A 26,391-nucleotide genomic window follows, 5' to 3' on the forward strand; every position below is an offset into this window, starting at 1 on the left:
TAACTTTCCTATGTTCATATATGAATACACAAACAGTGTAACTCCATATGGTGTACAACCACAAGAAAGGGAATTATACTATATGTATGTACAATGTGTCAAAATACAGTCTACTGTCATGTATAACTAAAAAGAACAAATAATTTTTAAAAGATTTTTAAAAAATACTTCTTTTCCTTAATCATTTGTTTGAAGGGTCCCTGAGTCCCATGCAGGATCTCTATGTTTCCCACTGCTTTTTCGGCATGTGATACATCACAAGCCTCAAATAGATTAGGGATAAGGGAGAGATTTATTATTTTTTTTTCTGAACAGATAGATATACAAGCCAAACTATTATGACAAGCTGATAAATGTGGCTTTTGCGAAAGCTTTTCTGCTGTAATAATACAACCAACAACAAGGAGGCGTGCTGCCAGCCTTCATCGGTCAGGAGGCGAGTTGGCTGGGAACAGACACAGCCGGGTCACACTGATTCTTCACAGCCTGCCAGAGGCTCCACTGTGGCCTAATGAGCCAAAAGAAGAGTCAGCCTTAACATCGACTCAGGAATGGTGGAGGCCCAGATTAAAAAATAATGCCATAAATTGTGGACTAGACTTAAAAGTGCTTCTTCGGCATAGATAACATGTTTTGTGACCTCAGTTTTATATTTCAACACTTCTGCTCTATAATAATCTCTCATTATAAAAATGTACTGAATGCACTGCCAACTTGGAGACCCTGGCTTTTGTATAGAGAGTTACTAAAACCTAATGTGGAAACTAAATTTGATATCAATGGAAATTATGTAGATTGGGGGAAAATAGTCTAAGACAACATCCTCTCTAGTTGTTTGATCTCCTTTCAACCAGAAGGAATTCAAAAAGGATCTCTGGATTTTTCACAGATTTTTTTTTTTTTTCAATACTAGAGATTGAACTCAGGGCCTTGCACATGCAAAATGAGTACTCTACCACTGAACTACATCTCTAGCTCTTTTTATTTTATTTTGAGATAGGGTCTGTCCAGACTGCCCTCCAACTTGCAATTCTTCTGCCTCCACCTCCTGAGTAGCTGGGTTATAAACATGTATTCCTACACCTGTCTTAGACTTTTGCTTGATTATTGAGCAATAGTTAGAAGGTTTTAGAGCTCTTAAACTAAATTTTAGATCATATATGAATTTTATACAGAATTTGGAGTTTGTTCTGTGAGTTTCAAGCTGGTTTATTTGCTATTCTGAGTGTTTGGTATGTTCCAAATTACAACTAGAAAAATCACGCTGATTTTTTTTTTTTCCAAACAAGTATGATTTTATATATCTCTACCTCTTTTGCAAAGACGGACATGTTACAACAAAGCATCAAGTATTCACAAATATGGGTTAGGGTTATGAAAATGAGCAGAATGCTTATTTAATCAAAATAAGAAAAAAGCATGAAGCACAACATCATAAACCATAATGATCATGCTTGGCTTCTAACGAAGGAGAAACTGCTCTGAGAATATGGCCCTGACCATCTAATGAAACAATATACAATAAGCACTCCCACCATGAGAAGGAGCCCCTGGGCAGCACTTCCTGGTTAACAAGCCTTTATATAATGCTTTCTGATTTACAGTCACTTAACATATTTATTGAGCATCCAGTCTAAACCAGTATGAAGTAAGGCGTTGTGAAAGATACAACTATGATGACATCTCCTGACTCTTACAAAGCTATAATTCTTTGGAAACAATCCACATTAATCAGAGAATATACAACAATTTAACAGCTAGTCAACAACAGATAGGTATGGTGTGGATACTGAATACAGAAGGGATTTGAAAGAGAGAGAGGTAAATGAGAGGGAAATAACTTACAAAGGAGATTCTTAGGTAAGATGTTCTAAATGGGCTGCAGGAGTCCCAAGAATGTGAATAGAAAAAGGAGAATTAGAGAATTAGAGAACCAGTCCTCCCTCTCTACTCCTGCTGCCAAAACTATTATATATATATATATGCTTTTCAGTAAATTCATCCAACATGGACTAAGTATGTGCAAGGTGGGAAGGTACCAAAAAAAAAAAATTAATTAATTAAAAGCAAGATACCACCTGTCACCACAGCAGTGATACCCCAGTGAGAGCAGTGTTGGGACAGCCAGATCATGCAAAGATGACTCAAGTGGTGTGAATAGGATACCTTACAAAGGTAGCCCTGGGAGCCTGCGGGTGGCTTTAATTAACATTCAGGAATTTGATTGGTGCACATGGGCAGGGAGGGGCATTGTAGGTAGTGGCTCTTCAGGACCAGAGACCCAGAGGCAGCAGAGTCCAGCATTTCCAAGGACTAGGACAGAGTTCTGCAGTCACCCAGGCCTCCTTTCATTTTCAGGAAACCTTATTTTGTCTGTTGATCTGCTTTTCTCCCCTGAAGTCTGAGCTGCAGTGCCTAGCAAGGGCCCGGGGACATTGTTAGCACTCAAGAGAGCTGGAAAGGAGGGAAGGAGACAAGGAAATGTTGGTGAAAGGGAAGGAACAAGGAAATGATGGTGAAAGGAAGAGGGAAGGACTAAAGCAGAAGGAAAATTGTCAAGCTAATTTTAGGCCATGAAGAACTTTCAGCCTCATATTTGGACCCCAAAACCTGATTAAAATCTTCCTACGATAAGTTAAAGAGGAAAAGTTTAAAATGAAACTAAATAGCTACCAAAGGAGCGGGGGGAAAAAAAAAACTCTTGGCTCTTAGCTAGGGATATGTTTATTTTCATGTATTTACTCTAGTTGTGTTTGTCACTGCAATGCATTTGCTCCCTTGGAAAGACGGCTGGGGTGGGGGCTGGGCGATTGGAGCCTTTGGCTTGAGATCCAGAAGCAGGAAGGACGTGTGCTTTATAATACATACACACAAGCCATAAGGTTTGCAAATGATCTTATATTTGCTCAGTAGCCAAAAGAGGCAAAGAATGAGAATAAAAACAAATGTGTTTTAGCAATATCAAGTCCAACTCTTCCATCTTCCCCAGGAGGAAAATGTATATTATAAAACACTAGGGCTCTAACAACCTCACCCGACACAACCCTTGAGTTGGAAATGTATGAGTTATCTTGGCTAGAGACAAAAGTTCTCTCATCTTTCCATATCACCCAGATGTCCATTGCAAAATGGGGTTCTGGAGAATCACAGCATTTCTCTTTAAAACCATGTATATTAGGAGCAACTTCTGTTCCTTCTCCTATCTAGCAGCCAAATGGGCTTTAACTGTGTATCTGGATGAGAAAGTGCCTCTTTTCAGGGTCACACATTTCACTTTTAGTTGAAGGACATTTGGGATATTCATTCAACAAATATTTATTAAATGCTTACTCTGTTCCAGGCACTGCCCCCTGGATTTCATAGATGAGCAAATTAAATCCCAGAAAAATTAAAATCCAGCCCAATGTCATACAACTAGAAAATAGTGGGGCCAAAATTCAAAATTAGTAGTTCCATAAAAAACAAAAGGGATAATCTACAAAGTAGGATAAAAATTATCTCAGAGGCTGGTTGTTAGTTCTGCTGCCCACAGCATGACTCTCTCTCTTCCTAGGACAGGATCCTTCCCTGACCTGAAGCCCTATCCCCAGCCCAGAGATGGAGCCTAGTTCTGCAGCTATTTGATGTTGGTAGTTATGTCGTTATGGCTTTTGCTAATGATGGTGCATGAATCTGATGTCACCTAGTGTTCTACAGCTTCCCCAATGCCCACAGCTCTGATATCCCTCTTTTTGCTCTTAATATTCAGTGTCTATCTCTGTCTCTGCCTGTGCTTCTCTCTCTGATTAAAATTAGGCAAAACAATTAGATTTTCTATCTCCTACAAATAAGGCTCAAACAAAGGAGATGATAGAATTTGGTAGCATTAGGAAGGCTTTCTTTTTTTAGCTGACAGGGAGAGAAGGTCCATTGGAATGGATGCTGAATGGAAGATGAAAAGTTAAACTCAACTCTATGGATTGGAAGGTTTAAGGATTTGGAGACATTAATCTGGTCAATCATTACCAACTTGGAAACTGAGATCATTTTTATAGGCTTAGTTGAAAATTGAATGAAAGGAAATCTCAGAAAGTGCTTAGTACATTAGCTTCACTGGGCAAGGCTGAGAGTGATTCATACTGCTTAGCTATATAACTGCTCAGAAAAGTTATCCCTGTGGCTCACAGTAGAACCTGGTGCAACCATCGGTTTTATACCTTGAATGCTGGTACCCAGACCATCCCTCCCATATAGCAGAGAGGGTCATTTCATAGAAAGCTGAATGAAGAATTTTGACATGTTTCTTTATCAGAAAATTCCTCCTATTCTTCATTCTCTGACTCTAAATTCCTAGGGAGCTAAAGACAAACCTCATCTTTTCACAAAGATCCCCATCAATAGAATAGCACTTCTAACCCTGGATGGAAATTAAAAATCATTTAAAGAATTTTTATAATATTTCTGATGGCAGGAATCCACCCCCAAATTTATGTATCTGCATGTTTTTATTTTATATTTAAATTTACCAGCTGATCCTGAAGGGCAGCTAAGGTTAAGAACTACCTCCTTAACAGAAAGAGGAATAAAATCACACGATCATGTTAATAGATACAGAAAAAAATTCAACACCTTTCATGATTAAAACAAAAATTGGAATAGAAGGAAATTTCCTTAGGAAAATAAACACCATATTTGAAAAGCCCACAGATAACATCTTACTCAGTGTTTTTTTCCTCTAAGATCAAGAACAAGGGAAGGATGCCCATCTTGGCACTTCTATTCAACATAATAATGGAACTCCTAGCAGGACAATCAGACAAAAAAGAAAAAAGTAAAATCATCTCCGTTTGAAGATGGCATAATATTACATTGTAGAAATCTCTAAAAATACAACAAAAATCCTGTTAGAACTAATAAAAACTTTGATCAAATTATAGGAACAAAATCAATATAAAAATCAGTTGTGTCCCTATACATTAACAATGAAGTAAACAGAAAGGTATTTAGGAGAATAGTCCCATTTACAATAGCATCAATAAAATAAAATACATAAATAAACTGAAATAATTAGGTGAAAGACTTTTCACTGGAAATGACAAAACATTGATGAAAGAAAATAAAGATAAAACAAATAAGTAAAAAAATATTCTATGTGCACAGGGTGGAAGACTTAATATTGTTAAAATGTCCATACTCTACCAAATGATCTATAAATCCAATGCATTTTCTCTCAAAATCCCAGTGGAAGTTTTTTTGCAGAAATTCGAAAAACTAATCCTAAAATCCATATGGAACCACCAAGTCCCCTGGAGAGTCAAAGCAATCTTGAGAAGGAAGAACAAAGCTAGAGGCACCATACTTCCTGATTTCAAATATTTGACAAAGCTACAGTAATTATAATAGTATGGTAATAGCATAAAGACAGATGTAGACTAATGGAACAGAATAGAACATCTAGAAATAAACTCACACAGTTGTCAACTGATCTTTGACATTGTGTACCAAGGATACACAATGGGGAAAGAACAGTCTTTTCAACAAATGCTTTTGGTAAAACCTGACATTCACAGGCAAAAGAATAAAATTGCACTCTTATCTTTCACCATGTACAAAAATCAATTCAAAATGTATTAAAGACATAAACCTAAGGCCTGAAACTATAGAAGAAAACATAGGAAAAACATAGGAGAAAGGCTCCATGACATTGGTTTTGGCAATGATTTCTCAGATATGACACTAAAAACCACAGACTACAAGAACAAAAATAGACAGGTGGTACTATATCAAAGGAAAAAGATCCTGCACTACAAAGGAAATAACAAAGGGAGTGAAAAGACAATCTACGGAATGGGAGAAAATATTTGCAAACCACATATCTAACAAGGGGTAATATCCAAAACATATAAGGAACTCCTTCATCTTAGCAGCAAAACCAATCCAATTTAAATATGGTTATGGCTTCTGAATAGACATTTCCCAAAAGAATACATACAAATGGACAACAGGTACATGCAAAGATATTCAACATCACTAGTCATCAAGGAAATGCAATCAAAACACTATGAGGTATCACTTCATACCTGTTAGGATGGCTGTTATTGAAAAGAGAAAAGATCTGTGTTGGTGAGGATGCAGAGAAGAGGGAACTCTTGCACACTATTGGTGGGAATAAAAAACAGTGCAGACAATGTGGAGAACAATGTGGAGGTCCCTCATCAAAGTATTAAAGATAGAAATATTAGCAGATCTGGAAATCCTGCTTCTGGGTTCTTTTTTTTTTTTTTTAAAGAAAGAGTGAAAGAGTGAGAAAGAGGGAGAGAGAGAGAGAATTTTAATATTTATTTTTTAGTATTTGGCGGACACAACATCTTTGTCTGTATGTGGGGCTGAGGATCGAACCGGGGCCGCACACATGCCAGGCGAGCACGCCACCGCCTAAGCCACATCCCCAGCCCCGCTTCTGGGTTCTTACCCATAAGAATTGAAACCAGAATCTCAAAAATAAATCTGAATAACATGAATACCATGTTCATTGCAGCATTACCCACAAGAGTTAAGATGTGCATACAACCTAAAAATGTCCACTGATGGGTGAGTGGATTAAGAAAATGTGATAAATTCATACAACACAATATTATTCTGCTTTTAAAAACAAGGAAATCCTATTGTATGCAACAATGCAGAGGAATTTTGAGGACATTGTGTTATAAAATATGCCAGTCACAAAGCATAAATATTGTGTGATTTCACTTACATAAGGTATCTAGAATAGTCAAAAACATAGAAACAGAGTGGGGAAAGGTTGCTGGGGCTAAGGAGCAGGCAAACAGGGAGTTGCTGTTCAATGAATACAGTCTTAGATACGCAACATGAATCAGTTCTAGACATCTACTGAACAATGTTGTCAGTATACTTAACAATACTTAAAGATGAGTTGAGTGTAAATCTCTTGTTAAATTCTTAGTAAAATTAAAAAAAAAGAGGAGGTATCATATCAAAAGAAAGTGAGAGGAAATTGGCTCTATGATCTCTCCCAGCTCAGTTTAGGTCCAAATATGAAAAATTTTCTCAATTCTGCAAAGGCACAGTTACTTTCACCAATTTTGGTTCTGTGGCATAAAGATTAGGTTCCTTGGGCTGGGGTCATGGCTCAGTGGTAGAGCACTTGCCTAGCATGCATAAGGCACTGTGTTTGATCCCCGGCACCACATAAAAATAGAAACAAATAAAATAAAGGTATTGTGTCCATATACAACGAAAAATATTTTTTTAAAAGACTAGGTTCTGATCTTTTAATAGACATGTTCAATATTTTATATTTTTCTTCTTCTCCTTGAAGTACAGATTAAAGAAATGCATATGCCTTTCAATACTGCATAGGTAGTTTAAAGGCAAATTAACCAAGCAAGCATTTGAGTGTTTGCTCTGTGCTGAATGCTGTAAATACAAAAGAAGAGGAATTTTATGGCTTAATTGGGAAAATAAGGATTCCCCCAATTGATGTATAAAATGATGCTATCAAAATAGAAGTAAATATAAGAATACCAATAAATAACCCCAATTCTATAGATATATTATTTTCAAAACTTGAGGGAAAATCTCTTATTTCTCAAAATATCTTGCATCTACAATCAGTAGAAACTCAGTGGTAAATTAATAATTTGGTAAATTCCAAATAATTTCACACTTTTGCCCCTTGGCATTTATATTCTTAGTTAGACTTACCAACTTGTCTAATACATAGTAGCAGTACAAGAAATATTTATTGAATGAATTAATTAAAATTGAGAAAAAATAAAAACTTTAGAAAGGCTTTTGAACAAACCAAATAAAGAATTTTTAAGTGCCCAGAAAAAAAAATTAGAGTTACAAATTCTCAAAATAGCAAGTAAAGGTTACAGACACCAAACACATTTCCAATTATGTTTTATTATTACAAACTGGTTTATCAGATAAACCAGACTACAAAGTAGTCCTAAACGTTCAGTCATTGGCTTTAGTTCATTGTCCTTCTGAAAGGAGATGGGACCTTGGAACAATAACACCCTGCTAAGATATATGGCCTGGAATATTAGAAGTCCTAGTAATACATTTAAACTAGGCTTTGACCCAAAAAGTAAAATAAAGGCAACCTCAAACTCTTAAACATATGTCTCAAAATGAGCATTCTCCTCTAACACAATGAAAAGACCACCTCATATAAATGACACAAGTAGTTAGGTCTATGCCAAACTTGTATATCTTTTTTTTTAAACAAACACTCAAACATTTCCAAGGAAAATAAGGCCGATAATATACAAAACTAGATGGTTAAAAAAAAAACCAGATAAATCTTCCTTTGGTGCTCACTTGAGCTAAAAGTTTTAAAATTTTAAAAAATATCTTGTGAACCTTAATTTGCTGTTATGAGAGAGATGAGATGCCTTATAAAGAAGAAAAATATGTGCTTAAGAAGCCAAATCTCACCATTGACAATTTTGGCATTTATTATTCTACGACGTAGAGATCATTTACTAACTTCTATATGACTAAAAGTATCAATATTTACATAGAAGAAAAAATATGTGTTATAATTAAAAATAAGAGAAGTTAGCATACTTTCCCTCACACAATTATGAAATAAGGAGTTTAGAATGATCTTCCTCATTCCTGTGGAATAAGACTCCTTGGAGCTATTTATTTTATTTATTTTTCTGTGCTTATATTGATACCATTCTGGCAGCCACAGCTGTTGGGAATAATTCCATAATCTTACTGGTTTTAGGTTCTCCCCACGCTGTGATGATTTTTAATCTCTTACTCATCTGATTATTCATCTCAAATTTTCAATTCAAAATTTATTAACTTTTCAAAAATGCTGTAATTCTTTGCAAGTGGACTTTTATTTTTCCTGTTTGGAAACATATGAAGAAGCCAAGCCCACTAATAGAATATTCATATGCTTAATTAATCTATAGTATTAAGTTGTTTCTCCATAGATTAATCAACTAAATTAATTTGGCATATGAGAAAGTAAAAAGACAGCAGCGCGCAGAAGTTAACACTGTCCTTATTTTGTAATTGTGTGAGGTAAACAACTGCAGTAGGTAGATGCCAAGACCAAGGTCAAGAGGGCAACTGCAGCTATCAGACTCATTGCCATCTCAAATGAGCTGCAGTTGCCCTCTTGACCTTGGTCTTGGCATCTACCTACTGCAGTTGTACAGACCATGTTACTCTCAGTATGAAGTTCTTATGCATCTGGAACTCCTTATGGGCAAAACTAAATTAGCCAGCTGAAGACAAACCTAGAGTCCTCATAGATAGCTCTTTGACATCAAATTTAAAAGAAAAGGATAGACAAATGAGTGTTCTCTAAGTATTATTTCAAAATAGTGGGAATGGTGAAGAACTAGAAAAAGAAGCAGCAGCTAGTCAAGTTGGTCCATTGTTTAATTCTCTTGGAATAAAATAAAGGACCATATCAAGTGCAAGTAGGTATAGTCTCTTTTGTAATTAACATAAAACAAAAGCATGATCTGTTATTTGGTGATGTAAGATTAGCAACAGCTGCATTATCTGAGTTACTGAATGAAACTGAATATATTCTTACAGAAATCAGTGAAGTTGGTTGTTGCTTAAACCTGGGTTGCAGACAAAGGCAATTATCAATACTCTTATGATAAAAGTTGGGGAATCACACATTGCCTTCTTTTTGCAAGCCTCCAAAAAAAGGATGGGGGAGAAGAATCCATCAGAGAACACAATTAAATCTGTTATGTAAAATCAGGGCAATCTAGCTCCCTTTATAGTACTAGCATATTGGGAATAGAATAATTATTATTGATAGACTTAAAAAATCAGACTGGAGGGTCTGGGGCTATAGCTCAGTGGCAGAGTGCTTGCCTAGCATGTGTGAGGCACTGGGTTCGATCCTTAGCACCACATAAAAATAAGTAAATAAAATCAAGGCATGCTGTCCATCCTCAAGTACAAAAAAAAAAAAAAAAGAAAGAGAAAAAGAAAAAAGAAAAAGAAAAGAAATCATACGGGAAAGTGACCTAAGAGATCATATGACCAGGACTGGAAAATTGACCTGGCAGGTTAATTTGCAGATGGATGGGATTTATTTGGACTGAATTTGAATGCTTACTATTAGACTACCATGCACATTCTAATTAATTGCTGAGCCTCTAGGGATACATATATTCATAACCTCTGATCATTCCCAAAGGTGTAAGGTACATGAATTGAATTCAGATGTCTAAATCTGGAATGGAGAGATAAGAGAGAACACATTATTTTCATTAAGCCCATTTAAAAATGAATAAGAAAACAATAGAAAATCATTCAAGCTAAACTATAATAATCATTTCAATTCTTTACTTTCCCTGTGTCTCCTACTTTTTCATGTAACATGTTTGCTTTCCCATTCACTGATTGACCGGTGGCTTAGTTTAGCCAATAGAATATCCACAAACAAGCTTGGAATGGGCATTGGGAATTGCTCTCTCTTGCACCTCTTTTATCACCAGCAGAACTGGCCTAGGCTAGCTTGTGGAGGATGAGGAACAAATGGAGCAGAACCCAGTTTCCCATGTTGGCTCAGGTGAAGTCTGTCCAGATCAGTGGCAGTAAGTGGATATGTGATTGAGCCCATCCAAGATCACAGAACCATCTAGCCAAGCAATGTGAGGTTTAGGAGTTGTTATGCAACAGTCTTGGGCTACTAGATAAATGGTATAGCAATTAAGAGCTTCCATTAGCACTAAGGATCTAGGAAAAATAAGACTTTAAAATCAATGGTACTGGTTATTGGGAAAGAAATTAGAAAACTTTTGTTTCAAATTGGTTTTAAGTCTTGAAGCTGAACACAGACCTCAGAACATATCTATTTCTAAAGTACAAGAGTCAAATATGTTCTAAATCCAGTAGAGGGATAGATCTAGGGCCATATTTAAGCAATGTTTTAATTACAGTTAAGTATTAACAAGAAAATATTAGAATTTTTTCATTTTGTTTTACATGCATACTTACTTCATCTTTCTCACTGCTTAGAATTATATATTTTAAGGAAAATTAAATTTTGTAATAAAATAATGTAACTGAAAAGTTTGATGCTAGCTCTCTCCACAAACTGACTGCTGAAAGAAAGCTTAACTTTTTTTGGAATATGAGGCTGGAACCCCAGGAATTGCTGTTATAGTGGAGGAAGATTGTGACTGCCAGAAAAATACCAAGAAAACAAATAGCTTCTTAGGTGCTTGACAACTTAGGAGATGATGAAGATTATTACACTTCCTCCTAAGACCATGAGTAGGAGCATTTAACCTAAGTAGGCTAAAGACTAGAATTCATGCCAAATGAATATTTGATTATCTATAGGTACCAAAGGAGACTTGTTCCACATGTTCATTCCACATAAACAAAGAAAATACAGAGGTGAAAATCCTATTTACAAAACCTGTGAATTGATATGAAACGTCAGAGAGACAGACAAAGAGAGAGAGAGAGAACGCCAAGGAAACACACAAACCTTGGGGAATCTCTGATTTCAAATATAAAAATCCCACAGCAAAGAAAACTGAATTTTGATTGTGGAGGACTGTTTCTGGGTGAGTGGGCCTGACCAGTGTTCACAGTGGGCCCCTATAAGAGTGAGTTCTCTGCAACAGCAGCTTTCAGACATTTAAAAAATGATACATATTTCCTTTCTTTCTTTTTTTTCTTTTTTTGGGGGGCGTACTGGGGATTGAACTCAGGGACACTCAACCACTGAACCACATCCCCAGCCCTATTTTATATTTTTTATTTACAGACAGGGTCTTACTGAGTTGCTTAGCACCTCACGGTTGCCAAGGCTGGCTTTGGCCTCCTGATCCTCCCATCTAAGTCTCCCAAGCTGCTGGGATTACAGATGTAGCCACGGTGCTGAGAAAAAATGATATATATTTTCTATCATGGCCCAACACTCACACATACACACGTGCGTGCGCACGGACACATGTGCACAGTGTACATATTTGTATGTATATATGCATGCCTCTTTTTGAAAATACAACACACACAAGCTTCTTGAATTATAGCAGAAACTATCCAAGTTGTCTAAGGATAGCCTATTTTGTGGCTAAATTATCAAGTGCATTCTAAAAATAAGAATATACTACATAAGAGCCAAGTTATTCTAAAAGTCAGCATTGCAACATCTCTGAACATTTAATTGCACAACATACTTACATAGTATTATCACAAGGGCATTTATGTAATCACTGTGAATCTTTTACTTGTATTGGAGATGCAGATTTTCTAGAATTGCTACAGAGGCAATAACTCAGTCTTGGTTTTGCTCATTTTAAAACCTGTAGCTGTGAGATTTGTCATTAGGGTATAATGAACTAATGAAGTCCTCTCTTGGAATGATGTTTGCAGAAAGCCCAGTATAATCATGGACTGAATGGCTGAGTCAACCTATATGTCATTTTTCTAAAGAATATTGGAATCAGCACAGCTCAGCCTAAACCTATCAACATAAACCCTACTGAGCAATGGCGTTGAAATATGCAATAAAGCACATACAAACAGTCCCTTCATGATTAAAAAAAAGAAATTCTTCTCTGGAGATTGCTCCAGAGTTTAATGATGGTAACAAGTTGTAATTTGCTAAAGAATGACTAGAATTCTTTTAAGAGTATGAAAGTATCCATGTGTGTAATGTATTGGTCCACATTAAGTACCAGCTGTCTGGAAATAAAGACACACATTAATAGTTCTTTATATTCTTGCTAAATTTGGAAATGTCATCTATTTGGCAGCTTTTTTCTTCTTCAAAATCTTAAAGAATGGGAATCCCACTCTTTTTTTTTTTTATTTCTTGTGCAGTTTAGTATGAGTTTACTGAATACATTTTCTCATATTTAAAAATGTAATGAGACATATCCTCAATGTGTATATAATTTAAGAACTTAAATTCTACTTGCTCAATACATTATAATATATTTGGAATACATTATGAACATAGGAAGCTGATATCTTCTATGGTATTTTCATAAAATCCTAACAACTAAAGCCTTAATTTACTAGGTGGCAAAATTTGTTATTTCTGATTCTCACATAGCATCAATATTTTATTATTTATGGAATGATAGAATTTTACTTGTGATTTTTAGCTTAATTCTTTTTATTTATTTATTTGTTTATTTATTTTTGAGAGAGAGAGAGAGAATTTTTTTAATATTTATTTTTTAGTTTTCGGCAGACACAACATCTTTGTTAGTATGTGGTGCTGAGGACTGAACCTGGGCCGCATGCGTGCCACGCGAGCGTGCTACTGCTTGAGCCACATCCCCAGCCCTAGCTTAATTCTTAAACTGATTTTTGATGTCTCAGTGAAAGATTCTAACACAACGTATTATTCATATTACTGAGATAATATGAAACTTTTTGCACATTTCTTAGTAGTTCTGTGACACATGTTTTGACTCATTCCTACAGAATATTCATTAGACAACAGAAACATTCCAAATTTGAAAACTTGGCTTTACTGATGTATGATTATTATCAGTTACTTTATCTCATGTAGCGTTACATATTGCAGATTTAGGAAGTTTTTATGCTCAGGATTAAGAAAACAAATGAGTCATAGGGAAGAATTATCTAACCTCTCTTTATCAATTCAAAAGCCTAGTTGATATGAAGCTGGTATCAAAAAAGACAAGACAAACTTGCCAGTGGAGACAATCCAGCAGACCCATCTTCAACACAGACCCAAATACCAGAACTGATCTGGCATCTCACAGGATAAGTCTTTTGGTCGCATTTCTCAAGGTACATTTACAATTCGAACTGTTTGGAACCAAAATGATTTCTAGCTCTCAACAGGTTCAGTGAAGAACCATCTATTAAGCTCCTAATATCTGTTAGACTCTGCAGACCCTGTGCAGAGAAACAGAAAAGAGGAAGACTTAGACCCTGATCTGAAGAAATTCCCATCGTTATTAAAGTCAGTTGACATCTTCCTGAATGTGCATCTCACTGCTTTCTGCTGCTTGTGTGTAGAAAGTCTAGGAGAATCAGCAGATGTGTTTTTTCTTCTGTTTCATGTTTTATAACAGTGATTTTGATCAAGCCTCCTTCTTGCTGCCTTTAACACTTTTCACTGTCAAATAAAGTATTGCATTAAAAAAAAATTACCATGGCACTTTGTATTTTATAGTTTGGAAACAAACCTAGTCATAGACCACACTGCTCAAGAAGCAGTTTCAAATTATTATTACTCTTAGCAAAAAATTTCCATTCTAAGGCCTTGGGCCTTTTCCTTTCAGCTTAGAGGCCAGTAGTATGTCCAGCCGTCTTCTATCTGCCTCTGTCTTCATGCTACAATTTCTACTGACATTGCTGTTCTTCCAGCCCTCCATTCGTTGAACTGATTAACTTCTGGTAGAACATTTATAAAACTAAACCAATATATCATTCATTTGCAAAGTACTAGGTAATATTGGAAACTGAACGTACATTCAGGTTGTTAATAATGCCAATATTAATGCTACCATTGTCACCTTGATTGTTAAAAGGATGTAAAAAAAATACAGTATATTATGGAGCTAATGATTCTAGAACCATTTCAAATAGTAAGTGTTCCTTCCAATTCTAACAGGAAAACCACAAAATTGCCTTGGCAAATGAGATAAACTGCATATTGCTCATCACAGAAGAGTGTATAGATGCTCAGCTGGAGAGGAACATAAGAAAGAATCTCAAATTTAATTCTTTGCACTTCCTTCCATTCATCTAGACTTGTGAGCAACAAAACGTTCTGTGTCATCCCGACCACAAAAATGTGCCTTCAACGGGCCACCGCTGGTTCTCACGAAGCCATAGTGGGTAAAGGACTTACTTGCTGCTGAGGCAGCGTCTCAGGGAGTAGGAGGCCCCTCCGCCGCAGGTGCGTGAGCACTCGCTCCATGGGCCCCAGGCGTCCCATAGGCCATCGCGGTCCTCCTCGGAGCGTGCTGCCCTGGAGCTCTGCCAGAAATGAGAGGATGGTCAGCATCTTGTCCGCATGGAACCCAGAAACACGCATCCTGAAATGTGGATGGCTGCATGTCTGTAATAGTGGCCATACTGGAAATGAAAACCAGTACCCAATTTTTTTTTCTTAGTACCTGGGATTGAACTCAGGGTCACTTAACCACTGAGCCATATCCCCCCGCCCCCCGCCTTTTTTTTGTATTTTATTTAGAGACAGGGTCTCACTGAGTTGCTTAGGGCCTCGCTAAGTTGCTGAGGCTGACTTTGAACTCCTAATCCTCCTGCCTCAGCCTCCGGAGGCATAGGCTACTGTGCCCAGCTCTGTATCCCATTCTTAACAATTTAATAATGTGTCTATGTTTGAAGGGAGGAATATTTAAATATCCTGGGCTATAAAAGAAGAGGACAAGAGATTGCACTAAGGAAGCAAATGAAAAAGAAAGCCATAAATAGCAATCTGGGTTAAAGGAAGATTGATTACACTGAAGTCACAATTTTGCCCTGGGTGCATGCATTTATTCTTTCTCTCTTTGTGAAAAGCATCTGCTCTACAGGTATTCCTGCTTTGAGAAGCTTGACATGTGCATACCTGCACTGCTTTCCAAAATCTAACCATATGTTCTTCAAGACTCTTTTTATGAAGCAATTTATTCTTTTCAGATTGTTAAATGGAATGATTGTATGAGATAATTTTAAAATTGCAGGGGCTGCATGTTATTTACAGGCTTCCTAGAAAAATCTGCATCTGCTGTAAGGATAATTATTGAGACACAGGTCTCAGTGTTGCACTTAATATTTCTCATAGAGATGAGAAAATGATAGCATTTGTGCTACAGCTAATTAGAACAAGTTCTGGAGGTAGAAACTCAGTTTGGGTATGGATTCTGTTTTTTACTATGTGTCCTTGAACCAAGAAACTTACCAACACCCTGTGCCTCGATTTTACTTTTGATAAAATGGGGGTGATATTATAAGCATGCCAGTACATGTACCCAGACCCTATGTAGGAGAACTAGCTAAATGAACTTAGCCCCCAACTAGTGCCAGAGTAAGGGATTGATTTTTTATTTTGCGGTAATGGACTGCTTTATAAGATAGTTTCGATAGGGCTGAGTTGTTCAATTGACTTCTCCTTGGATATTTAAGACCTATACAAATAAAATCAGAAACTTGGCCTACAATTTTATATAAATGGTTTTCTAACTGATACATCATTCATTTAGATTCCTAAATCATTTGAAGGAGAAGTGGGAAAATATGAACCGAGGATCAACTCAGTCTGGGTTGGGCCAGGGGTTATATGTGCTCCAGAGCTTCCTAGTTGCCTAAACTTGGGTACCTACATAACCTCTTTATTCTTGTTTTCTTATAAAATAGGGACAATAAAGGCAACTGTAATGCTGAATCCTTGTGAAGATTAAAAGGGTTAATATACAAAAAGCAAATAAGGTGGAAGCAACCCAAATATTCATGAATAGATGAATGCATAAACAGAATATAGCATATATATTCAATGGAATATTACTAAGTCTTTAAAAAGGAAGGAGATGCTGGATTGCTGGATGTAGTTTCACACACCTGTGATCCCAGCAGTGTGGGAGACTGAGGCAGGAGGATTGAAAGTTCAAGTCAGCTTTAGCAATTTAGTGAGGCCCTAAGCCTAAGGAAAAGGCCCTAAGTAAAAAAGGGCTGGGGATGTGGTTCAATGGTTAAGCACTCCTGGGTTTACCCTAAGTACCAAAAAAAGAAGGAGAAGGAGGAGGAGGAGAAGGGGGAGGAGGAGGGGGGCGGAGGGGGAGGAGAAGGAGGAGGAAGGGATTCTGGCTCATGCTACAACAGGAATGGACCTTGAAGACATTATGCTAAGTGAAGTAAGCCAGAAAGCCAGACACATCAGACACATACTATGTGATTCCCCTCATATGAGGTGGCTAGCGTGGCCACATTCATAGACTAAGAAAATAGAATGATGGTCACCAGGGGCTGGGAGACAAGGCATGATGAGTTGGTGTTTAATGGGTACAGAGTTTCAATATGGGAAGATGAAAAAGTTCTGGAGATGGATGGTGGGTGGTGAGGTGGTAGAACAATGTGAATGCTCTTAATTCCACTAACTCTACACTTCAAAATGAGTAAGAGAGTAAATTTTGTTATGTATATTTTGTTACTTTTATGTATATTTTACTACAACAAAAGTACATACATTTTGAAAAACACTGCATACACATGAGTTGCTATTATTATTCAACATTATCGATGATGTTATTAACATCATTTGTAAACACATATGTGCTCTCTCTGGAAGGTCACAGGATGTACACTGGTAAGGCATGTGGGTTTCTTCTGTTGAATGTACCAGAGTCACTGCAGTCTTTTTTTTTTTTTTTTTTGGTACCCAGGTTTGGGATTGAACTCAGGAGCACTCAACCACTGAGCCACATCCCCGGCCCTACTTTGTATTTTATTTAGAGACAGGGTCTCACTGGGTTGCTTAAAGCCTCACTTTTGCTGAGGCTAGCCTTGAACTCAGGATCCTACTGTCTCAGCCTCCCAAGCTGTTGGGATTACAGACATGCGCCATTGCACCTGGCTAAATCACTGCACTCTTAGGGTATCAACTCGTTGAAATCCTGACTTTTCTACCATGTTACCTTGCAGTCATCTGTGGTATTACATCTCCAGGGGCTTGTGAGCTGCCAGCAATATTGGGTTACTATAAAATGTGGCATACACCTGGTAACCCCAAAGTCTATCCTTTCTATAGGAATTATTTATTGAGCTCCAAAGCCTGAAATTTAGGATTAATAAAACCAATCTGTAATCATTATAATGCAAGGTACCCTGGTTTAAGAAGTTAACTAGTGAAAGAGAAAAGTCCTATGCCATTGAAGTACATGTACTTAAGTCTCTTCTTCTGAAGCTCATTGAAGTCACTCCTCAGATTTGCAAAAGTTTACTGTACATCTCTTGATAACCCTTTGTGTTTTCTCTGTGTGACTAGAAGATGGAACTGTTGACAGAGGCTCAGTATTTTCCTGATGAAGTTACTGTTTGTGTGACAAACATATATTGGTATAATGCCATTCTCCTTATTTATCCAAATTCAAAACGACTGAGATGAAACCAGTATCACAAAAGCTAGGGTTTGTGCAGTAATGGAAGTGTGATGAGTGAATACAAACTTTGATGCTATTCAATTAAAACCATATAAAAAAATCTTACATGGAGCATTTATATATGAACTGCATTTCCCTGTAAAATAGGAATACCAGGACGCCAAAACCTTAGAGAAGTTTCCCCTGGCTGTTCTCCGGGTAAGATCGTTAGGAAATGATGTACGGTTGTGATTTTGTTTTTCTACAAAAATGAATTGTTTCAAACTCTGTGCTAAAGTTGCTTGGTATTTTTCATGTTTTGTCTAAAGAGCACTAAAAGCCTCTATGGTGACATTTTGCTGACTAAATATCTTACAAATTACAAATTCAGCACAATTAGTAAGTGCCCACATTGCTTTGAAAGAGATCTCACATTATTCTGGAAACAAGCATGGGCCTCCTTCTCAAAGGGAAACAAATTCCAAGTTTTCTTTTAGCTAGTGGAATAAACATAATTCATTTCAACTGAATCCATGTTTAATGTTAGAGAAAGTGATTTTCCTCTTCTTTAACTGTGCCAGACTTTTACATCTAAAACCAGAAACAACATTTTCACAATGTCTTTCAGTTCGTTTAAAAACTAGCAGTATTTGCTTATTTCAGTCTATAAGATGATCTTCAATGTAAACAACTTTTGTGTCTGGTCTGGGTAGAATTCATGCTTATTTCTCTCTTTCTTTTGAATATGCAGTCTTTTGACTTTATTGAAGCATTTTTTAAAGTGTATATTTTGAATGGTATCTATTTTGGGAAACTGAGGCTTAAGGGAAAAAAGGAATAGAAAATGGGCTACCTAAAAGCAATATTGATTGCTTCTGAAACCCAAATTCTAAGCTTTTCTATATAACCAAGACAATATTTCTCAATCTGATTTTTATCACATGAGTGGAATATTTTAATTTAAATGCCTCAAAAAGAAAATTATAGGTGCTGTTAAACATACCAATCAAGAGAGTACATTTCAACAGCAATGTTATGTGAGATGATGGTCTTGAGTTCTTTGTGTAAGCCAGTGTTTCACCAGTAAGAGATCTATCAAAACAAGTCAAAAGCACATCTGATAATGAATTTGAGTGGAAAAACCCTTTCTTAGTATAGCATTTATTTTACTTTATAGTTATTGGATGGGTGAAAATGAACAATGGGCATCTTTTGAGCTAGCATTTGAGAAACTAGCAAACACTGAGAGAAGAAAGGCCTGGATGTTGAGTCTATGAAAATGATGTCTTGAGTTATTCAACTTAGAGAAACATCATAGTCATTTCAGGATCTTTGGTGCCACGTATTGATCTCTAAATGAAGCTTTTGATGAAGATCCTTAAATCAATGCTTTCTTGTTGAAAAACTCAACACCCATTGCCACAATACCCTTGAACCATTCCTCCAGGCTAGCCAGGAGGGACTAAACTTCTATAAATGCCAATTGCATGGAATACAGGTTTGGTTACAGTTTTTTACATACCTCCTACATATCTTAGAAGAGATTCCCTACCTCCCTTGACCTAAGAATGGGGTCACTTTCTCACCATTCCTTACTTATCTAAACATGGTTTTCATCTGATAGTTTTGCGGATGATTTCAGAACCAATTGCACCAACAAAGTCTCAGGTAGAAGATCCAAGGCTGAGAGCTACAGTAGTTAAATGCTTTGAGCAACCACATGAAGTAGTATTTTCTCTGCTTTTCCCTGTCCAATAGACACTTAACCTTGGAATGACCTCTAATGTACCACTTTATCCAGAAACCTCTTTCACTGGAACCTGGATAGGTTATCAAAGACTTATGGGATTGGAGGATAAAGCACAAATTAGCAATAAAAGTCTCTGGAGTTATATTTGCTCAGAGGTATACATACACAGAGTACTTGGAAAATATTTTTTCCAAATGTTATAACAAGAGGTCAAGCTATACAGAACTAAATGAAAATAAAAGTAGGTGTTGAGGAAATGGCTGGTTGATAGGTATTTGTAAAATTGAAGTCATATAACAGATGAAGTTATATTATAATAAAAGTGTTTTTCAGAAATCAACAGATCCTCAAAAGCAACAAAATAGGTTACAGGATGAAGCATGGAGTGGTGCTTGCAACTGTAAGATCAGCAAGAAAGTACCTGAACCCCTGATTTTCCTCTTCTCCCAAATAGCAATCAGTTTAAGTCATCTGGGGCTATGCATGTGGCTATACAAAATGGATATCACACACCTCAAATTAAAAAGAGGGGGCAACCCTTCCAATGATGAGAGAACCATTTTTCCTGTGGTGTGTCCATGCAAAGTCGAGAGACCTATACACAGAAACCTACTGCCCAGGTACATATGAAGCTTTGGAAACAAATCTGCAGATTCCATTTTTAGCTTTCCTATATACATCAGGTCTCTATAAATCTTATCTAATCCTTGCCTTTTTTAACAACTTGGAATACTGGTTCTGCTGCCAACTGTACATGGTAGGAGTGGTGATTCCCTGCCCCTGAAAGCTTACAGACATTAAGCAGTAACTGGGCTCTTGTAAAAGTCCATTAGCTTTTGATGTACTTTCTTAAAGGGCATGGCGTATGGATACTGAGGTGTGCGCCTTCCCAGATGATATTTGCTGGTTTTGCTTAGGAAATTCGGATCATCTGGTTCTTATCACAGCTGCACTGTTGGGGGATATGATGAACTGCCAGTGACACAGTGCATGGTCTTTCAGAGGCCACTGCATGAAGCCTGTCCCTTGCTACTGAAGAGAGAAGTCAATTCTGTAATAGGGTGTAAAAGCTATACAGGCCAAAGGGACTTTTGTACCCATCTTCTGTTTTCCTTCAGTGTGTCTATGTGCACACCCAAGCACACCCTTTGCACATTTCTGCAAGGGCACCCAGGCCTGGAGGGTTAGTAGAGGTGAGGGAGAAAGCTGGAATTTATTAAATCCCTATGTGCAGGCAGTATGCCAGGGTTTACACAAATTATTGTATTTAATCCTCATGATAAGCCATTCAGGTGGGAATCCCCCCCCACCCCCCACCCCCCGCATTTTACAGGTAAGAAAACTAAGGTAGAATAACTTGCATCATGATTCAGGAGGAAAGAGTGCAGGATCTGGAGTCAACTAGACTTGATTAATTATACACAAGTAAACTTGACTTAGGCTTGTTGCCAAATCTCCCTGAGCCAGCGTTTCTTCATTTGCAAAATGGGAACACTGATACTTCTCTTGGTAGGAGGACTGTGAAGATGAATGGAGAGAATGAAGTCAAAGTACCTAGTGTTATTCTGGCATATTCTAAGTACTTTATCTCCATCCTCATGCTGCAAATACACAAACCTCCCCCAACCTGAAGTCCTACAGTTAGTATGTAGTAAAGCTAGGTTTTATAGCCATACCTAACCATCTTTTATGCTGTTCTCCCTTGAAGTTTTGACTTTCCTTTCCCATTTGAACAGCATTTATCAGTGTACAGATTCAATATTAAATGACAAAAACTAATGCTGTTACTTTATAAAAATTTAAAAAAAATATTGTGTCCTCACTGTTCTTCCAGAACCCTTGAATAACAACTTGGAGACAAAATTAAGACAGCTCTGTTACTTTTTAGGAAATAAAAACCTGACTCTGCTCAATGTCAAGTGCTTCAGTAAGATTTTCATTTCAGAACTATGGTAACTTGATTTTTTTGTATTCTATCCAAGGACAAGGCTAGATTACTGCTCTCTAGCTGAGAAACCTCTGGGCATTTTGGAAAGCTCTACCAGAACACAATTTCACAGCCAGTTGAATTAAAATCCGTAATTGCTGATATGAACAAAGATTAGTATTCAGGAAATCTATGACTGGCCACAAAATATTTTGGATCAGCTTAGCTCAAGGGAAGTCATAGATTAAAATATTCTATCACTGTTTCTATTACTTTCAAAGCATGAACTTAATAAATAAAAACACTTTGCTTTGCCATAATACTGATAGAATATTAATAGAAGTTGTATTAGGCATTTTTTTGTGATAAAAATTTCAAATTCTAGTTTGGGCTTCATATACACGCACATATATTTTTATATATGTATGTGTATGGATATATATGGTCTGGAGGACTTAAAGAGATTTTTACTAGACCTGGTCAGTCTGGTTTTCTTTTTCCACTGTAACATTTGCTTTATAATAACAACAGTAACTGCCTAACCGCTGAATCTAGACATGGCTCAACTGTAAATAGAAAGCTCAAGTTAGTAATTTCATTTCTTTTACAAAGGAAAAGAAGTCAGTAAGAGAACTGTACCCTATGGTCTTTTCAAAAACTCATTATTTCCATGCTTACAATGACAGTCATCACCTTCATGGCCTTTGCCCAATGGGGCTATTTTGACAATTTTGTACTGGTTGGCCTCAGGTGTGCAGTGTTAGCTATTTTACCTGGAGTTCTAAAACTGAAGCTTTTCTCCCTGGCCACGGCTGCTGCTGTTGTTGTTTCCTCCTTATACTTAAAAAGGAAAAAGAAATCTCCAGTGGAAAATAATATGTAGGCCCAACACCAAGAAAAACAGTGAAGAGTCACCTCCCAGGGCTTCCACACCCCTCCACTCCCCAAAAGAGGCATATTTGAAACTCCCCCTCCAACAAAATTCCTTCTCTGCTCTTTTTGTGAATTCCTGACTTCCTGGTGAGCCAGTGAGAAGTTTCAGTTTCCATTTCCATCTAATCTAACTCGAGCTCTGTCCAAACTGTGAGTCCAATCAGCCACAGATCTTTTCTGCAGCATTGGCAAATTTTGCTGAAATGAATTTACAAAACATCTGTAGAACGAAGGAAACATCTGAGGCTCTGGAAAGCACATGTTGGGGTTTGGAATCATGGAGAAAGAATTTCTGGTGAAGAAAAAAAAAATCTCATTTTGTGATTCGTTGAGGGACTGCAAAGTTAATAAATTAATATGGCTTAGGGTTTGATGGCTTAAAAGTCCAAATTATAATTGATGCTAGAAAAGCTGGAAGAAATGAGTCACTAGGTTCCTGTCACTATCAGGCAAGTCAGCTTTGGGTTTTACCAGAACTTTTCCAACTCTGCTTTAGTTGACCACTGTGCCATCAGAGTCAAGGAAAAAAAAAAATGGTGAAATGGTTCTCAATAAAGTTCCGTGGGACTCTGAATGTAATTTAGGTTCTATTCTGATCCTCATGATTGCTTACTTTCTTAAGTACCTCTAAGCTATTGTGGGATGAATGTTTGGAACTGAAATCTAAAACATTCTCACTTTATCAGTGTTATTTTTCTTCTTTTCTACATTCTTGCTTCTACTTTTGTTCCCATTAGATTCTCTTCACTCAGAAAACACAGAATGATAAGTTCTTAATACTGCAACAATTCTGCTTAACCTGCAATTCTGCAATTCCTTGATGTTCTATTCATGCATTACCAATTTGCAACTAATTAGTATAAAATACTTTAAAACAAGACTTTGTGGCTTCACTATATTATATCTCCCCCTTTTTTTTGTTTGTTTGTCTGTTAATTACTGGGGATTGAACTCCAGGTTTTGCACATGCTAGGTAAGTGCTCTACCACTGAGCTATATCCCAAGCCCAGAAATATTCTGCATAACAATTATCTTCCAAATTAGACCTTAAGCCCTTTGACAGCGGGTGTTATGCTTTTTATTTTGTAGCTACCTACATTTATAATTGAAATAATGATCATGAATGCCACTTTGAGGAAAATAGATTTTGACAAATATTTAGTAGATAAGGAAAGGTTTTGTAAGTATGCTTTGTTTTAATCTTTGATTACTTATTTGCTACTTGTCTCTCAAAAATGTACATAGAAAAAATGTACATAGCAAGGGGAGAGGCAGAGGCAAAAATGCACAAGAAATATCTAGTTATTTAAAATTTCCAACTGGTTTCAAGTTTAGTGACTGTTTTCTACTCTATCCCAATTAAAACCTCTCTGACACCACAGGATGAATCCCATCAAAATTTCTGCACCTGTAACTCAGATGAGTTTATTTTAGAAAGCAGCAATTGTTTCAATTGCCGTATTTTTGTATTTCTAAAAGATAACATTTTTCCTCTACTTCTACCCCAAAGCTGTTACTTAGTAGCAATTTTGATACTTTGAACATTTTTGCCAGTTTGGGCAGTGAATTAGTCTGAGGGTCTCCTTAATAGGTCATGGCAACACTTTCTTATCACTAATGCAAAGTAAACCAGTCCAGTAGCCCAGAGATCTACAAGATGGTCAGGACCCAGGAAGACCAGAGATGGCAATCACCCAGTTGCTTGCTGCTTTGAAATGGCTGCTTCCCATGGGTTGCAACAGCTCCTGATTAGTTTCTGTGTCTATCAGCCACCTTCTATCAGCCACCTTCTATCAGCCACAGCACTCACTAATCCATAGCCCTCTGCAGCCTGGCTTTTAGAGAGACCTGATTCTTTTGCATGAATATGAAGTTCTAATCCTACATATTTGTTATGTTTGCTCACTTCCAGACTGGTACAGCAATATTTTTTAGAAGATTTATAATTTAGTGAGAAGCTAAATATCAACGAAATATTTGTTCAACATCCTCTATATTTAGTCAGAGAGCAAGTCTTTATCAATTCCATTTCAGAAATTCCTCTTTCTTCCATTCCCACCCCATCCAAACTCACTCTCACAGCCTGAATTCTGGGTGTCCTATTAACGCCCACTATTTTGTAATAGACTCCCTATCTGATTTTTCCACTGCCAGCTAGCCTCTCCTCCCACCAGCCTGTTCTCCACAGTGCTGCCCCTTATCTTTCTAAACACAGCTGAACTGTTCACTCCTTGTTAAGAGACATTCTGTGGTTCCCCTGTCTATAGCTGGTGGAATCTAGTAATGGATTTCAGGTGGGCTGCAAAGGCTCAGAAAGTTATGCAATATCTTGGGCATGTGTGCATTATTATTATACTTCTGGAAAGAGGATTCATAGCTTTCGTCAGGTTTTTCAAGAAAGGCAAAAAACCATTGGTTATAGGATAAAGTCCAAATTGTTAGAGTGGCAGACAAGACACTTTGTAACCCGAGCCCTAAATCAATGTTCTAGATTCATTCCTGCTGCTTCTGATCATACTTGCCCTGTGCACTGCAGGAACAGACCACAGCTTCCTGGTCACACCAGGTCCTGTGAGGATCTCTGGTATTCTATTTGTGATCTTGCTATTGCCTAGGATTCCCTCCTCTTCATCTTCTGTACATTTTTTTTAAAAATTGTCTTCAACTTGTGTGCTCCTGCTCCTGCTTTAAGATGCAGTTGACACGCCCTCTTTTAGTGAAACTGTGTTTCTAATCTCCAGGTAGAATCAGCTATGGCTTCTCCTGTGTGTTTTGAACACATGGCTGGCTTAGCATTCCTTAGTCACTGCACTGTACTTATTTACTAACACACCTAGCTCCAGAAATGCACTGTGTGTTTCTTAAGGGCACGACAAAGATAAATGTGCCTTTGTACCCCTGGTGCCTTGTAGAACGATATGTAATCAGATTCAGTGAATATTCATTAAATGAATAATGAATGCAAGGCAGGCTAGGACAAGTTGCATTGAGTACCTAATTCATAATGGATGTCAGTTTTTGCCCTTGTTCGTGAACACTTAGATTCTTTAAGACCAAAGGGGAAACTATATGCAGAAGCTTCAGATAGCAAAGGAACAGGACAAAATAAATCTGACCCATCAAGGGGAGGTGATCGCATTTCTGCTTATTCACATTTATTTTTATGCCAACTCTAAATTTATCCAAAATGTTTAAAGTTGAAAGATGCTTAACCTGCCACATCTTGCCTTAATCTAGTCTAATCCAAGTCCTAGATGCCTGTCTGCCAAAGCACCCTTGTCACTGAGTAAACAATCATCAGTCCTTAGGCAGCAATTGGGCAGCCTGCTTTTTGGAGTTGAGTGTACTGGGATTAGGAGGGGCAGTTCAGAATGGGAATGACCATGGTTGGGTGAGACAGTTCTGACTTAATTAAAGGCACAGGCCACTACTAAGAAGAGAATGAAGAATGCTCATTAAATTGTATTTTAATGAGTGCAGTGTAGATCGTAGAAGTTGAGCAGAATTAAGTCTGAAAAATAGAAGTAAATTTTGATATGAGTTTTAAAGTAATAGTTATGGACTGAGAACAACAGATTCCAGGAAAGAAAAAAATCTAAAAATTCAAATAGTAAAGCTTTGGTGTTAAAGGAAATTCAGAGAAGCAAAATATTAACATGAATCCCTAGAAGATAGGAAACTAAGTCAGCTTTATACCCAGA

General features: G+C 37.1%; 1 protein-coding gene across 1 annotated transcript in view; it reads right to left on the bottom strand.

The window, feature by feature from the left end:
- Adamtsl1 (ADAMTS like 1) overlaps window positions 1–26,391 on the bottom strand; it is a 344,581-nt gene that overhangs the window by 297,779 nt on the left and 20,411 nt on the right. The window contains exon 2 of the mRNA XM_077108065.1: window positions 14,852–14,979. Within this exon, the coding sequence (XP_076964180.1) occupies window positions 14,852–14,979 (128 nt within the window). The remainder of the gene's footprint in view (window positions 1–14,851; window positions 14,980–26,391) is intronic.

This window comes from Callospermophilus lateralis, chromosome 2, assembly GCF_048772815.1.
Source record: "Callospermophilus lateralis isolate mCalLat2 chromosome 2, mCalLat2.hap1, whole genome shotgun sequence".
NCBI classification, from domain to species: Eukaryota; Metazoa; Chordata; class Mammalia; order Rodentia; family Sciuridae; genus Callospermophilus; species Callospermophilus lateralis.